Source organism: Phytophthora cinnamomi (genome assembly GCF_018691715.1).
Source record: "Phytophthora cinnamomi strain GKB4 chromosome Unknown Contig3, whole genome shotgun sequence".
In the NCBI taxonomy this organism is placed as follows: domain Eukaryota; phylum Oomycota; class Peronosporomycetes; order Peronosporales; family Peronosporaceae; genus Phytophthora; species Phytophthora cinnamomi.
The window spans coordinates 589,041-604,783 of NW_027150936.1; the positions used below are offsets into that span (position 1 = coordinate 589,041).

General features: G+C 54.4%; 2 protein-coding genes across 2 annotated transcripts; one reads left to right on the forward strand and one right to left on the reverse strand.

The window, feature by feature from the left end:
- Positions 1–9,735: 9,735 nt before the first annotated feature.
- On the reverse strand, positions 9,736–9,954 carry IUM83_09177 (uncharacterized protein; the record flags this gene model as incomplete). The annotated part of the gene is made up of 1 exon (XM_067933600.1): positions 9,736–9,954. One exon carries the CDS (start codon positions 9,952–9,954, stop codon positions 9,736–9,738), a length of 219 nt encoding a protein of 72 aa, XP_067799993.1.
- A 4,118-nt stretch (positions 9,955–14,072) lies between these two features.
- On the forward strand, positions 14,073–14,455 carry IUM83_09178 (catalase/peroxidase HPI; the record flags this gene model as incomplete). The annotated part of the gene is made up of 2 exons (XM_067933601.1): positions 14,073–14,153; positions 14,279–14,455. The coding sequence occupies 2 exons, from the start codon at positions 14,073–14,075 to the stop codon at positions 14,453–14,455; spliced, it is 258 nt and encodes an 85-aa protein (XP_067799870.1).
- Between the last annotated feature and the right edge of the window lie 1,288 nt (positions 14,456–15,743).

Genomic DNA, 15,743 nt, shown 5'->3' on the forward strand with positions numbered 1-15,743 from the left:
AAGTCGGCCCCGCTAAGTCCGGAGCCACAGCGTGGCGGCGTTAAAGGGAGACGGGGATGGGCCAGGGCGTGTAGCCTGTGGAGGCATGTACAGCGTTGTTCAACGCACACTCGACGAGCGGAAGCATAGTGCTCCAGCGCTTCGGCGATTCAGCACAAATGCTGCCGAGAATGTCCTCCACGACGCGGTTCACGCGTTCCGCTTGGCCGTCGGTATGCGGATGGTCCGCCGTAGACATGTCTAGTTTGGTGCCAAGCACCGCAAAGACCGCGCTCCAGAAGTGGCCCGTAAATCGGGGGTCTCGGTCCGAGACAATCGACTACGGGAGTCCGTGTTGCCAAAACACGCGATCCAAGAACAGCGTTGCTGTATCTTTACCATCAATGGCGTCCGGCACAGCCGCGAGATGAGCCATCTTGCTCAGCCGGTCCACGAAGGCCACGACGCCCGTGTTGCCTGCCGTGTCTGCAGGCAGACTAAACACGAAGTCCATACTCATGGAACGCCAGCATTCCGCGCGAACGGGCAAGTTTGCCAGCGGCGCCGCCGCATGAGGGGATGACTTCGCCCGTTGACACGTCTCACACGCGCACATAGGTGCTGGTCCCCTTGTACATCTTCAGCCACCAGTAGAGTGTTGCTCACCGAACTGTAGGTCTTCTCATGACCAAAATGACCGCTCAGCGGGGTGGCGTGCGCCTCGTAGAGGATACGATACTTCAAATCCTTCAAATCCTCCACATGAGGGATAACAACGCGAATCGTGTCCTCGGAGTCCGTGTTGTAAAACAACAGGCCTCCGTTGAGGGTATAGCGATGCAGTCGCGCCGACAAACCGGCGCCCGAGTCTTCAAACTCCTTGCTCCCCAGAACATTAAACAGCGCGACACACGTGTCATCTTTGGCATAAGCCGCACGGATCTGATCCGGAAGTGACGAAGTCACCGTCGTGACGTGAGCGAGCGCATAGTCCGGCCTGTGCGACAGCGCGTCCGCGAGGACATTTTGTCTGCCAGGCTTGTACTTCACCTCGAAGTTATATTCTGCGAAGAAGGAAAGCCACCTGGCCATTCTCTGCGAGAGGTGAGGCGACTGAGTCGCAGTGCGTAGCGACGCGTGATGCGTGTAGACCACGAACGGCTGAGAGCCCAACAGGTGAACCCTGAACTTGATGAGTGCATACATCAGCGTAAGTACCTCCTTATCATGAACTGGGTAGTTCTTCTCAGCAGCCTTGAGCTGGCGAGACTCAAACGCGACCACGCGCTCGCACCCCTCGGCGTCTGTTTGTAGCAGGGCACAGCCGATGGTGAAGTCCGAGGCGTCACAGACGACACTAAACGGACGAGCGGGGTCTGGCAATGCCAGAATGGGCGCATGAAGCAGGCTAGTTTTAATAGCCGCAAACGCATCTTGATGCTCAGCGTCCCTTTAACAGGGTTTCAAGCACAAGTGGCTGCAAGCCACTTGTGAATTTAACAGATAAAATATCTGTTATAAGTGTTAGATACTTCCTCACATTGGTGTAAGTCACACCAACGGATAGATTGAAGTGGGCCACCACAATGAGTGGTCCACACCTACCCAAAGATCCTATTGGTAGAAAGCAGCATCTTTCTACCATTTAGAGACGTGCATATTGGCGGGCTCTAACAGCCAGCCGCTGTCAACCCTTTCATAGATGATAAACAGTTTTAGCAGATTTAGGAGGGAGATCAATGTACAAGCAATACAGTTCTCATGTTACCTAATCTAAGTCACTTGGAGTCTTTATTTGATTTATATTATACTTGGGTACTCAAATATAATTAACCTAAGTAATTACTAAGTACTTACACTTCCTCATACACGTAGCGCAACGTGTAAGCTAAAGTAGTGAGTCAAGTTAGACCCACTACACCTGGTAGCACTTTGTAGTCCGTCCAACGACCGACTGCTTGACGTTCGTACGCGGTGTACGAACGCGGAGCCGAGAACCCCATGAGTACGGAGGTGCCCATGGAGATCTCCAATACGCCTGCAACGCATGTCGCACGCGCAGACTGCCCCCACCTGTCTGACCCAGAGTGGGAAGCCCTCCAACGACTGTCAACAGTCACTGGAGAAGCGGCGATAGCTACGATGCTGCGTACGCTATCGCCGACGGAGCAACATGGTGTTGCTCTAGGATTCATCATGAAGGAGCAGCGTGACGCTGCTTCCTCAGTGACGGCGTCGTCAGGGACGACACCGCGTGCTCAATCAGTGAAATTAAGCGTAAGCAATTACGTGGGAAGAGAGGGCGAGCCTCTCCTCCGATGGCTTGTCGAGCTCGACACAGCCATAGCGGCTCGACGCATCGTCGACCCGCTGTCGAAGGTCGCGTTCGCCATGTCCTGCCTTGGCGGACGCGCAAGGAGTTGGGCGTATGGACGCCGACTCTCCGATCCTACGTGCTTCAGCACGTACGAAGTGTTCAAAGAGGAGCTCAAACTAGCGTTTGAGCCCCCGCAAAACGAGTTCCGGTCGAGGGCGGAGTTCCTCGACCTTCAGCAGGGTAAGCATGACGTCCATGCTTACGCGCAGCGCGCACCATACTTGGTATCAAATATCGTGACTAACCCGATTGAAGAGGCGACCAAGGTCGTCACGTTCATGAAAGGACTTAGGGATGGGCCCGTGAAGACCTATCTCTTCCGAGAGTACCCGAGTACTCTCGAAGCTGCAATCACCCTTGCCATGCAAGAAGAGTTTAGCCTGCGGCAGGCTGAACTGCATGCGAACGTGCCGAGGTCGCAACCGCGCCCGGTAGTGAGCACGGGAGGTCCAGAACCAATGGACCTCTCGAATGCAACGGCTGCTAGTCACCAACAGCACGGAAGTAATGTGCGATGCTTCCGTTGCGGAAGGATCGGTCACTTTGCACGGGAGTGTACAGCTCCCATGCCCCCTGGAGGTGGCCGTCGTGGAGATGCCGGGCATCGCCGCGAACAAACAAAAAACGTGAACATCCAGTAGGCGCGGGGCGCCCTACTGGTAATGCAGTCGCGCGTGCCGACATCGGGCACGCGACACTGAGGACTGCAGCCCCCAGTGAGACCAGCTCTCACCGCAAGAAACAAGATGACAGGCCGAACCTAGTCATCTTGGAGGTTTGCTCGAAGAGAGCGAGTGACTCTCTTCGAGCTTTGGTAGATTCAGGCGCGTCGAACAACTTTGTTCGACTACGAAGCCTGCCGAGACTTGACTTCGAGGAGGTAAATGTACCTCGAAGTCTTCTGGAGGTACGACTGGCAACAGGTGCCATCGTAAAGACCGAGAAGCGCGTCGTGAACGTGCGCTTCTCGTACAAACAACGAATGTTTGTCGAACGCTTTATCGTCCTGGACCTGGACGATAAATCCGACGAAGTAATGGGCATGCCGTGGCTTGCACGGCCTGATCCGGTGATAGACTGGAAGAAGCGCACGCTCGTGCGCTTCGGACGCGACAGCGGAACAGAGAGCGATGGCCCTGTTACCGCAGCGCGCGCACCAGCAGGTGCACGCGGCTCACCAGTCGAGACAGCGCTTTATGCTGCTGTCCCGGAGTGCCCAAGGAGTGCGCGAGGGCGCGCACAAGTGAGACCCACGTCGGCAATGCTGCCGACGTCGGAAGAAAAAGATGTGTTGGTTCCGGGAACCAACACCCACGTTCAAACGTGTAAGGGACAGTCCCTGACCCGAAGCGGTCAGGTCGACAACGACGCGTCGGCTCCGGGAGCCGACGCACCCTCGGTCATGAGGGCTCCGCCAATGAATGTCGTCGAGGTGACAAAGGCGTGTCAACTCCGGGAGTTGACGCTGCAAACAGTGCGGACGGTTGCAAACGTACCGCACTGACGCAATTTGCATGCTGTCGTGCAGCCCGGCTGCACGACGAAGCGCCATGCGATCAAGCCGGGCTCGATATCGTGTGCCCACAGACAGGGTCCGCCGGCGAACAACTGTCCACGGCCGGGCCTGGACCAGAAGAGCAACTGTGCGGAGCCGGGCTCCGCACAACAAGAAGACGGCGCAAGCGGAAAACGCTGCGCAAGTCTCGGTCCGGAACCGAGACGCAACAAGAGCAGTCTGCTGGGCAGACTGCGGCGGTGACGCCGGATGTCGAGACGCTAAGCGTCTTGACGCGCACCGATACTGGATTCCAGTATCGTGAAATGGGACTCGCTAATCCTCCGACGACGGCGTCGGAGTTGACTTCGCTTCCAGCCATGAGCTGGAAGCGCTTCACGCGCGACTTGCACGATGGACGCATCGAGCAAGTCTGCGTTCTTTCGGACAGCGAAAGAACGGAGGGCGAGAGCGAAGAGCTGAGGCAGCTCTTCATGGGAAGTACCACTGAGAGTGAAGACACTCTCAGTGCGAAGACGAAGCGAGAGCGCTTCGAGGAACAAGGTTGGGACTCGCTGAAGTCGAGTCCCTATTACGAATTGTTGAGGGAGTACAAAGACGTACTCCCGGAAGAGATTCCTGCGGAGCTTCCGCAGGATAAGGGCATTCAGCACGAGATTGATCTCGTGCCGGGCACGAAGTACTGTGTCACGCGGCAGTGGTCACTGCCGCGAGAGCAAGTAAAAGCAATCGACGACTTCTTTGAAAGTCGTCGCAAAGCAGGACAAGTGCGGGAATCAAAGTCCCCGCACAGTGCTCCGACGTTCTGTGTCAAGAAGCCACAGGGCGGGTGGCGCATCGTTCATGCGTATAACAAGCTGAACGATGCGACGGTACCGGCGCAGACGCCGATACCGCGAAAAGATGTTATCATCGATTCGATGGCCGGGAGCACCGTTTACAGTGCTCTCGACTTGCGAGATGGATTCTACCAAATCCTAATGCGTGAGAGGGATATCCCTATCACGGCAGTGAGCACGCCAAGTGGCATTCTCTGGGAATGGCTAGTAATGCCACAAGGGCTTAAGAACGCCCCTGCGACCTTCAACAGGTGCGTGACGCACTTCTTGCGCTCGGTGCGCGACTTCGCGCCGAGCTACTTCGATGATGTGTTCATCCACAGCCGGGCTGTGGACGGAAAGACTGATGTAGAGATGCACAGGGTACATCTCTGGAAGCTACTTGAGCTTATGCGATAGCATAAGCTCTACGCGAACCTGAATAAGTGTATCTTCGGGGCGAGCGAGATACCCGTCCTCGGGTGTCTCGTAGGGGAAAATGGCGGTCGCCCTGACCCAGAAAAGGTCAGAGTGATTAATGAATGCCAACGCCTTCAAGTGTCAAGGAACTAAGGCAGCTCCTTGGCTTGGCCACGTACTTGTGCAAGTACGTGGAGGATTATGCGGGCAAGATCCGCCCGCTGTCACAACTTCTTAAGAAAGAAGCTGTGTGGAATTGGACACCCGATTGCCAAAAGGCATTCGATGCCGTCAAGCGGGGCTTGACTGAGGCGCCGATCTTGGCAGTGGCTGACCAAGATCGCCCATTTCACGTAGTGTGTGACGCATCCGACTTCGCGATCGGATGCGCGTTGATGCAGCACGATCACGAGGGCGTGATCGTGTCGTCTACTACCAATCGCGTCAGCTGAAGCCAGCTGAGCGCAACTATCCGGTGCATGACAAGGAACTCCTTGCCATGAAATACGCACTCGCAAAGTTCCGAGTGTATTTCCTTGGAAGTAGACCGTTTGTGGTCTACACCGACCATGCATCACTGCACACCGCAGTGAAGTCGCCACACATATCACAAAGAATGGCGAGATGGCTCTCATTCTTTGCGGAGTATAACTTCCGGGTCGAATACAAACCCGGAAGATTGAATGTAGTGGCCGACGCGTTATCACGTCGGCCGGACTATGCAGAAGCTGTTGACGTCAATGCCATTGACGCCATGCGATCGAGCAAGCCCACACCGTCTCTGCTGGATGACGTGAAGGCCGCGTAGGTGCACGACGCGGACGCGAAACGCTTGCTGGCCTATGGCACAGCGCCTTCTGGCAAGTCCCGTCAGAAGCTGCCCAAGCACCTTCGAGCGCGTGCACACCGCTTTCGTGTGCACGACGGACTACTGCTTTACAATGCAGTCGACGACAACGCGGATCGCGGTGTCGTACCGAATGACCATGACCTGCGACTCAGGATCATGTATGAGTATCACGATGCCCCGACTGCGGGACATCTCGGACGTGAGAAGACATACGTCCTTCTCACGCGCGACTTCTACTGGCACCACCAGTATAAGTGGGTGCGCAAGTACATCCGTGCTTGCGAGGTATGCCAACGCGTAAAGCCTGCGCCATTCGCGCAGGCTCCACTGCAATCACTACCGACTCCGTCGGAGTGTTGGAAGTCCATGTCTTTGGACTTCATCTTTGGTCTTCCCCCGGATAGCGGAGGGAACACCGGTGTTGTGGTCTTTGTAGACCGCTTCAGCAAGATGGTACATCTTGCTGCGGTGCCAGCAGAGGTGACCGCGAAGCAGACGGCCCGTCTGCTCGTCGACATGGTGTTTAAACACCATGGCATGCCATCCGACATCGTGTCGGACAGAGACCCGCGCTTCACAGCGCACCTGTGGCAAGAAGTGTTTACACTTCTTGGGAGCCAGCTTTCCATGTCGACTGCGGATCATCCGCAGACGGACGGTCAAACCGAGCGCGTGAATCGCGTGCTCGTCGATATGTTGAAGAGCTACGCTCACTCGTTCCAATACTGGAGCGAGTGCTTATCGATGGCAGAGTTTGCCATCAACAACTCAGTGCATGCCTCGACCGGGCATACACCGTTCTACGTGAATGCCATGCGGCATCCACGTCTGCCGAGTTTACTTGGAGTGATGGCTCCCACTTTAAGTGGGAGAGGATCTACGACTGCAATACAGCAGCCGCAGAAAACCGCTGACACTTGCACAGTGTCAGCTGCAACAATGAACAAACCACATGGGTCTGCGCAGGGCGCAGACTCCTCCACCAACAAGGACAAAGACCACGGGTCTGCGCAGGGCGCAGACACCGCAAAGAACCACGCAGAGGTATGACCTCTAGCAGAGAGCGAGCTGAATGACTTCAGCTCGGATGCAATCAATTTCATCACCAAAATACAAGCCGTAATTCGGTTTGTCCAAGACGCAATAGCAGCTTCTGTTGATCAACAGAAGCTGAACGCAGATAATGTGGGCAGAGGCAACACAAATGAATTTAAAGTTGGTTCATTAGTTTTGTTAGCTACACAAAACCTGCCTAAACATGCAGTTTTGGATTTCGGAGCAAGCAAGCTTGCTCCGCGCTTCATCGGGCCGTTCACTGTGTTGGCACGGCACGGCAACGCGTACACGCTAGACATACCGTCTAGCATGCGCCTCCATCCGACCTTTTACGTCGGACGGCTAAAGCCATACCTGCAGCACGAGCCATCTAGCTCGGCTGACCCGAAGCCTCGGCAGGAGCCGAGGCAGAAGCAGAGGACTTGGCCTCGGCGACGAGCAGCCTCTCCTCCAGCGCGCGAACGCGCTGGAGCAACCCCTTCATCTGGGTCCCCAGCTCGACCTGGATATTCGAGGCGGTCTGCGAGACCGCCGCGACTTGGGCCTTCTGGTTCGCCAGCTCCTGTTTCAGGGCGGCGAACTCAGCGCCCTTCAGACGCTTCACGGCGGTCACCCGGTCGTGGAGAGGCGCATACTGATCAGCCCGGGGCTGATCATACCCGGGGCGTGTTCCCACCCCCGCCACCGCCGATCCGTGACGCCCGCGGCTCAACCCGCTGGATTGTTGAGCGGATTGTTGACCATAGTATCCCGAAAACGAACCCTCAAGGGGCTCGTTTTCGTATTCGTTGGAGAGGATTTCCTCCCCATCAAGATACATGGGAGCCGCGGAACGTCTTGCTGGAGGACGTTCCGGAAATGGTGAGGGCGTACGAGGAGCAGTACGCGCTGGCACAGCGGAAGTAACACGAGCGCTGCGATCATCGCTAGCGCCCGAACCCTCATGTGCTAAGAACTTAGCACGGAGCTCTTTGAGACTCTCGGGCACACGGAACGACGTGTACCCGTTCAGGTCGCGGTCGCTCAAGCGGACCGCGCCTGGGAAGCACTTCGTGCACTGAAAGCCCTCGGGCACAGCGCACGGCACATTTGCCTCCTCAGCTGCAACGTGGAGTTGCTCCAACTTTCCACGCTTCGAGTACGTCTCGAAGCGATCACGCGCCTGCTTAATCCGATCACGGTAAGCACTCGGCCTCTTGTTGAAGTTTTCAACAAAGGCGTTCCAGCTTTGACAAAGTGCCTGCCATTCGGGCACTTTGCTGCGAGAAGATATCTTCTTGCTTTGAAACCATCGGAGCTCATGAAAAAGTCCGATGTAGTAATCGCGCCTTTGATGCGTTTCCGCATCAAAGCGCAGCTCGGCAGCCACAGCGTCATCTTTGATGGCGCTGCATACGTACAGCGGCACCTCATTCGGAGGTACCAACTTCCCATACCGGTCCGCGATCTCGGACGCGGACGGCATCCATGGATCGCGCGCTGCAGGCGCAACGCGCGGAGAGCCTTGAGCTTTGGAATCACGCGCTGCAACAGCAGCGCGCGGAGTACTGAGAGCCCCAGCAGAAGCAAGTGGGGTATCGCTCTCAGTTCGCGAACGCTTCGAACTCGAAGCGTCCGATTCGTCCCCTTCACGCGGGCGAACGATCTTGGCGTGAGAGTCGAGCGATTCGCTCGACACTGAGTCTTTACGCTTTGAGGGTGAGTCCTCCTCGCCCTCCATATCTTCATCGTCGTCGTCGAAGTCGACGACGTCGCCGTACTTCGCCTTCTGACGCTCGAAGTAGTCGTCGATGGAGAGATGACTCCCCACCGACTTCGAGGTCTTCTTCTGTGGCGCGCTCATCGTTGAATGAGCGCGGATTCTTCTCCAAACGCGGAGAATTGACGAATGGTCAATTCAGAAGATTGACGTGCGGGGACCCCGCGCGTCTAACCTTAAGGGGGGGATGGTGTAACGGGGTTACACGTACAAGTGGCTGCAAGCCACTTGTGAATTTAACAGATAGGTTATCTGTTAAAAGTTTTGGATGCTTCCTCACCTTGGTGTAAGACACACCAATGGATACATTGAAGTGGACCACCACAATGAGTGGTCCACACCTACCCAAAGATCCTATTGGTAGAAAGCAGCATCTTTTTACCAATCAGAGTCATGCATATTAGCGGGCTCTGACAGCCAGCCGCTGTCAACCCTTTCATAGATGATAAACAGTTTTAGCAGATTTAGGAGGAAGATCAATGTACAAGCAATACAGTTCTCATGTTACCTAATCTAAGTCACTTGGAGTCTTTATTTGATTTATATTATACTTGGGTACTCAAATATAATTAACCTAAGTAATTACTAAGTACTTACGCTTCCTCATACACGTTGCGCAACGTGTAAGCTAAAGTAGTGAGTCAAGTTAGACCCACTACAGGTCAAAACCAGTATCTGGTGAAGTGGCGAGGGTACCCGGAGTCAGAAACTCATGGGAGTGTGAGGTACCCCTCCGCCATGACTACGCAGACGTCGTGGACGCTTTTGATCAGCTTGATCACCAGCGCCCCGAGAGCTCAAGGCCGGCACGCCGACCGTACCGCGCTTCCTGATAATAGCTTGGGAAGTTGCTGGGTCAGCTACAATACTCCGGGGCTGAGCCTGAGCCACAGCTACTCCACCCTCGCGATGAGGAGAGGCTGGAGTGTTCAAAGGAGCGTGGTGCGTTGCACCTACCCGCTAATGAGACTGGAAGCCAGCAGGCAGGTGGCGCTTGGCGCGGTGCTTCGCGTACTCGAAGCGGAGTTGGCGTTCAACGCGAACATCCACTTCACTGAAGCTTGCTCGGAGAGCTTCCATCGACGGCAGATGACGGCTGCCCTCAGCCCAGAGCTCGAACTGAGCTTCGTACACGGTGGGGACCTCGCTCGGGTTAAGCACTACGGGGTACGTCCGCATCTGCGGCACGGATTGGCGCAGGCCCTGGCGTCGCAGACGCTCGCGATACTTCGCCACCGTAGTGGCCTGGGAGTGAGCAGCCGCTCGTGGAGCGAAGTCCGCAATGCGACCTCGTCCGGCGTACGGGCCGGAGGCTCAATGACGTACAGCGTCAGGATTTGCGTCACAGCCTGTCACGCGGCCTCGACCGGGTCGCGCGGCCGGAAGTTATAGTCCGCGCGCCCGGTCGTGAGCAATGGCCGGACTGAGAGCACGGTGGCAGGTTCATCTGCCCCACGAGGTGCTCGGCCTGAGCTTCGTTCAAGTCGTTGGTAACGACAGTACCCTGTGTGGGGCCTCCGGGTCCACGGAGTGGCGAGTACGGAGGTTCAGTGAGCTCCCGCAGTTCGGCCAATTCGAGCAGACGATCCGGGAATGGGTTCGGATTCCGCAAAGGAGCACGCGGCTCTTGCGCTGAGCGCTCGTCGCCACGACGGTTCGGAGACTGGGCTGGAGGCGTAGCGACGCGGCTCGGAGAGCGAATTGTTGCGTGCGTCCCGGCCCCGCGTTGCGGCGATGGCGCGCGAGAAGCGCCACCACGGCTCGGCGAGCGAGGCGAAATGGGTGACCCACCGTCTCGACGCGGGGAGCCCGAGTGTGACTCCTCGTAGTCGACTTGACCTTCTTAAAAGCTTGCCATGAGCTCGTCGTTGGCCCGCAGAGGCGGTTGGGCCATCGCTCGAAGTGAGCTAGCCCTCTCGCGAAGCGAGCCGTGCCTGAGGCGGTACGCCGCAAGCACTGGGGCACCAAGAGCCTGATAGGCGTCGGTGGTGCTGGCGCCGGTTGGAGATCACTAGCACGGGGTGCTGTGGATCGAAGTGGGATGTGCCCTGGTGTGGACGTGGTGCGCCGCTGCTGCTGTCTGTGGTCAAACGACCAAAACGCGTTGTGACTGCGAGTCATGCGTTGGCGCTCAGCGCCGAGAACGTTCTCTGGGTCGTCCACGCGATGTGGATAGACCAGCTCGAGAAAGGTTCTCGATGGAACAAGATCACACGTTTGATACCGTTAAGCTTGGACACTGTGTCCATGTTTTTTTTTTTTTTTTTTTTTTTTTTGGGGGGGGGGGATGTAACGGGGTTACACGAAAGTTACCCGATGGTTACAGAGTGTGAGACACACAGGAGTTGTAGGGTCCACATCTTAACCTAAATCAGTAGGAACATCAGTAGGTGGCTTTATAGCCAATGGATATGCAAGAGACTAGGACTCACTATGCTAGATAGTGAGTGTCATACATTTACACCAAGACAAAGAGAAATATATTCAGTTTGGGATTTACACTTAAGGGTCTTGTGATGACTCTTGGAGTCCGTAGGGTGTGCAGACTCGTGCGTCGTTCTGGTATTATAACGACTGCTATCCTTCGCTAAGCCTCGGTGGGTCTAACCCGACTTCCTCTGACGCAAAGCTACGGCAGCCCCGCTGCGCATGAAGAACCTTTCTCGAGGTGGTCAACCCACATCGTGTGGACGACCTAGAGAACCTTCTCGGCGCTGAACGCCAACGCATGACTTGCAGTCACAACGCGTTTGTTCGTTCGACTACAGACAGCAGCTGAACCTCTCCGCGGATTGTACCACTGTACACCCCATGGATCAACGGGACTATTGAGCGGTTGAACCGTGACAGTTTCCGTGTGTTGGAGTGTCGTCTCGACACGCTCAACTGGTTGCACGTACTGCCAATTGCCCAGGCAAACCTGACCACACGCCAGTGCTTTCGCTAGATAACTGCACCCCAGTGGAACTGTTTACGGGATTCCTTGCCCAGTCCGCGCTCGATACCCTGTAGCCCCTAGCGAACGGGTGCTCAGGAACTTGCCGATAAAAAAAGAGGAGTGGCGCGAGACGGTTGACAAACTTCGGCACAGCCTCCATGGGCTGCACTGTGTGGTCCGAGACTACCGTGAACGCCAACGACTGGCAGCAGCGACTCACTCTAGGGGCACTGTGTGCAACTTTACCGACGGAGGCTATGCTTTCTGGTCGCGCGTCGACCAGCGTCTGCAGCGCAGCAAGTTGCTCGTGCGCTGGGTCGGGCCTTTCCAGGTGGTTAAGGCCCTTCTCACTCATTTCCCATCCGCCACCTACTCACTGGAACCGAGTATGATGTGCATGGCTCTCGCTTGAAGTTCTACCACGACCTCGATCTTGAATGAGACCGCAGAGATCCGTGAGCATGTGCCTCTGCAGGGCATTGTGCTCGAGGTTCGACAGATTATTGATCACAGAGTGAATGCCACGACTGGTTAGCCCGAGTTGTTGGTAGCTTGGCGCGAGCGGCAAGGCATTGAGAATTCCTGGGAGCGCGTTAGTTCAATTCATCTTGACGTTTCGGATCTCGTACCCAAGTATGCAGACGAGAATGCTGTTGACTTGTTGCAGTAAAAAAAATTGGGGGGTCCTACGGTGGCTGGAGGCAAAGTTTTGGTCAATTCCGTAGGATTGGTACTACTTGACCCTGTTGCTGTTGAAGTTGGGAACACGGGCAGGACATGGCTACAGCACAAACCGATGTGCCACGAAGGTGGTCTGATTGTGGCGCGCCCTCTTGTACAGTATCGGAGCCAGAGGACGGCGACACACCAGACCTCAATGCTGCTGCCGACGACGCCAGCAGCGCTGCAGCCCGACCAACAGCACACGAGGACCGTGTCAACACTACATCTACATAATCGTCAACCGCGGCACTGCATAATCACCACCAATGCGTAGCTGGATGGCGCTGCTACAGAGAACGCCCTCCTTGTAAGGCAAGTAGCGCTAAGATCTTTGTCTGAACTGCTAATGAACTCACTTCGCATTCTACTATACAGCGCGCAACGTCATATCATGAAAGCAACCGTAGCGAATGCGATAGTGAGGGTTGCACCTGATCCAAGACGCAGAGGAATCGCTTGGTCTGCAGCTAAACTGGCTGTATCGCTCACTTAAGACGAGAGAGAGCCCAAGGCGGAAACTCATGGCATGTGAGTCGGTAGTTGCTTGAAGAGAGCCGTCCAACTCATTACAATTTCTTATACAATATGGCCATCAAGAATGGGATGACAAAGTTTTATAGTATTGGTTATGAGCTCACGCACGCAACCTGTGCGCAGGTGAAGATTACCTACCGGTGCAGTTTTTATCGGAGTCAAGGCTGTAAAGCTATGCTAGAGCTTATTGCTGCTATAATAGATTGCTGCTATAATAGACTACGATTTTGCCAATAGAATCCCGCATACCTGCATTCCACTGTTGCTGGTGACACTCACGGATCGCAGAGAAGCTGGGGCTATTGACATTACGGCAGCAATGCAGCGTGAAGTTGACACACTGGCTTCAAGCACCGCGGCGACGCCACTCCAGATCTGGGATAAAGTAAGTGCCAAATTCTACGAGGCTACTGAGGCCGACGTTGCTGTCCGTGGAATGGCTAGGGTCAAGTCATAAAGCGAGTGCATCATGCACGAGAGCATACACTATGGAACGGATGTGCATGACCGAGTTGAAGTGATCCCCATTCGATCCCCATACAAAATCTAACCCATTTTTATCCAATGAAATCTTTAAATGAATTATTTTAGAGCCAATCAGAAAGTTCTCTGGATTTTATCCAGAGTAGTTGGGGCGATACAAGTGCGCGTACTAGTCCCTATATAAACACAGATCCCTGAATTTCGTATAAGACGACAAAAGCATAATGTACCGGAACGAACCTGTTAGGTTTGATACATGGGCAGATCGTATATTATCCAGTGCGTGTTGGCTGAGTCTTTTAGGGGCGACATTCGCCTGACAAGATAATATGGACGTTGTTTGTAGTCATTTAGCCCTAACTTTCATGAGGGGCTCAAGGTACGAGGCCTGGCAGTAGATATTCGCCCGACTACAAATAGATCGATTGTGTGGCCATGAGCAGGCGTCTCAGGACCCAGCTAGCTATCCAGGCTGTATCGCCAAGTCCCAGCAACGCGTACCAGGACTCAGCTATCTAGGCTTTCTTGCCAGGTCCCAGCAACGCCACCCTGCTTCTCGCCGCGGAAGAACTGGACGGTCAACGGCGGTGTGGACAAAATCATCTCCGCGCTGGAGTCTATGAAGGAGTCGTACCCAACGCTGTCGACGGCCGACCTGGTCGAGCTGGCGGGCCAGGTGGCGCTCGAGGACGCCGGCAACGTGACAATCGACTTCCTGGGCGGACGCACGGACGCCAACAACGGAAACGCACGGAGCAGAAGGCGATGGGCTACAGCGGCTCGTACAGCAACGGCTCGCTCACGCTGTCGAACGAGTAATTCCAGGTGCTCCTGAACGAGACGTGGGCGGAGGTGTCGGAGAAGGAGTACAAAGTTGAGGGAAAGGGCGTGTACACGATGGACACGGGCCTAGCACTGCTGGCGGCGCCCGAGCTGAAGGAGGCGGTGCAACTGTTCGCTTCGGAGGCGGGCGTCTTCAAGCACTTGTTAAATTCGGCGTGAGCCAAGGTCACGGCACTTGACCACTTCAACGTGATCAGCTACTAAGCAGGGCGGCGGCGCGTGTAAGGTATACTAGTCGATAAATACAGTTAACCCTGCACACCACAGTGCAAGTGCGGTAGGCGAAGTTTCTATGACCGACTGGTTGCTTGACTTTATTTCATTTATCAGCGTGATGGCACTCTTCTCACTCGTAGGCGCCGTGGCCCGGCGCAATGTGAGTCAAACTTACTCTCTTTTGCGCTTGCTGAGTAAGGTAGGCGGCTCTTTTGGGGTCAGCATTGATGTTCGCGACAGTAGTTAATACCGGCACATTACACCGCCAGTTTTTTTTCTTCCCCTAATTTACCAGCGAGAGTAGGGCTAATGCTTCCCCCCCCCCAGCTGCTGAAAACGTCGACACCACCGCTAAGTAGCACCAGGAGCGAAGGAGGCCTCCTCCACACCTCCGAGCACCGCACACACCAACAATGGGATCACATTCAAAGGAGGTATTCATTCAAAAGAAAAAAAATGTATCCAGACTCAAGACAATTCATTAAGAGCTTCCTTGAGCTTAGGCATCTTCTCATTAACAAAGTCATTCTTCTTTAGCCAATCGATGTATCCACAATCGAATGAATAGATCTGTTTGATAGTCTTCCCTTTGTGCTTTCCCCACGACATTAGGAACGAACCGTCATCATTAATGAATTTGGTCTTAATAAACTCAGCAATCGCAGGGTTCGAATCAATTAGAATCTTTTGATTCAGCAGCCAACGACAGTAGCCTGGATCAGAAGCATATACATCTTCAATAACCTTTCCTTTATGCTTACCAAACGTTAATGAACTCATGATTACTATCCAGTCTATCTATATAGATAGGTACCAGGAAATATTTGAAATAATATTATTTAATTATGGGCATTCACGATCTTGGAAAAAGCAAATCAATCATTAGCATAACTATGAATAACTTAACATAGAGGAGTCTTACACTTACTCGTGTCCCATATTAGTATCGATATAAAAGTTAAGCAAATTGCTCGTGGGTCAGGTAAGACGCTCCTATTAGTCAAGAGTAATGATGATAGAATTAGATTAAAGAAAGACGATTATATAATCGTTCGATCCTACAAACGATACCTTAGTTAGATGTATATTCCAATGCTTCGCCTGTGAGTCTATTGTAAGTCAACTCATTCTCAAAGCCAACCAGTACAAGCATGTTGCATCCTTGTGTCGAGGCGTTCGTCCCCATTACCTGGATACTCTGAGGAACATCCTTCTCGGTCAAACGTGACAC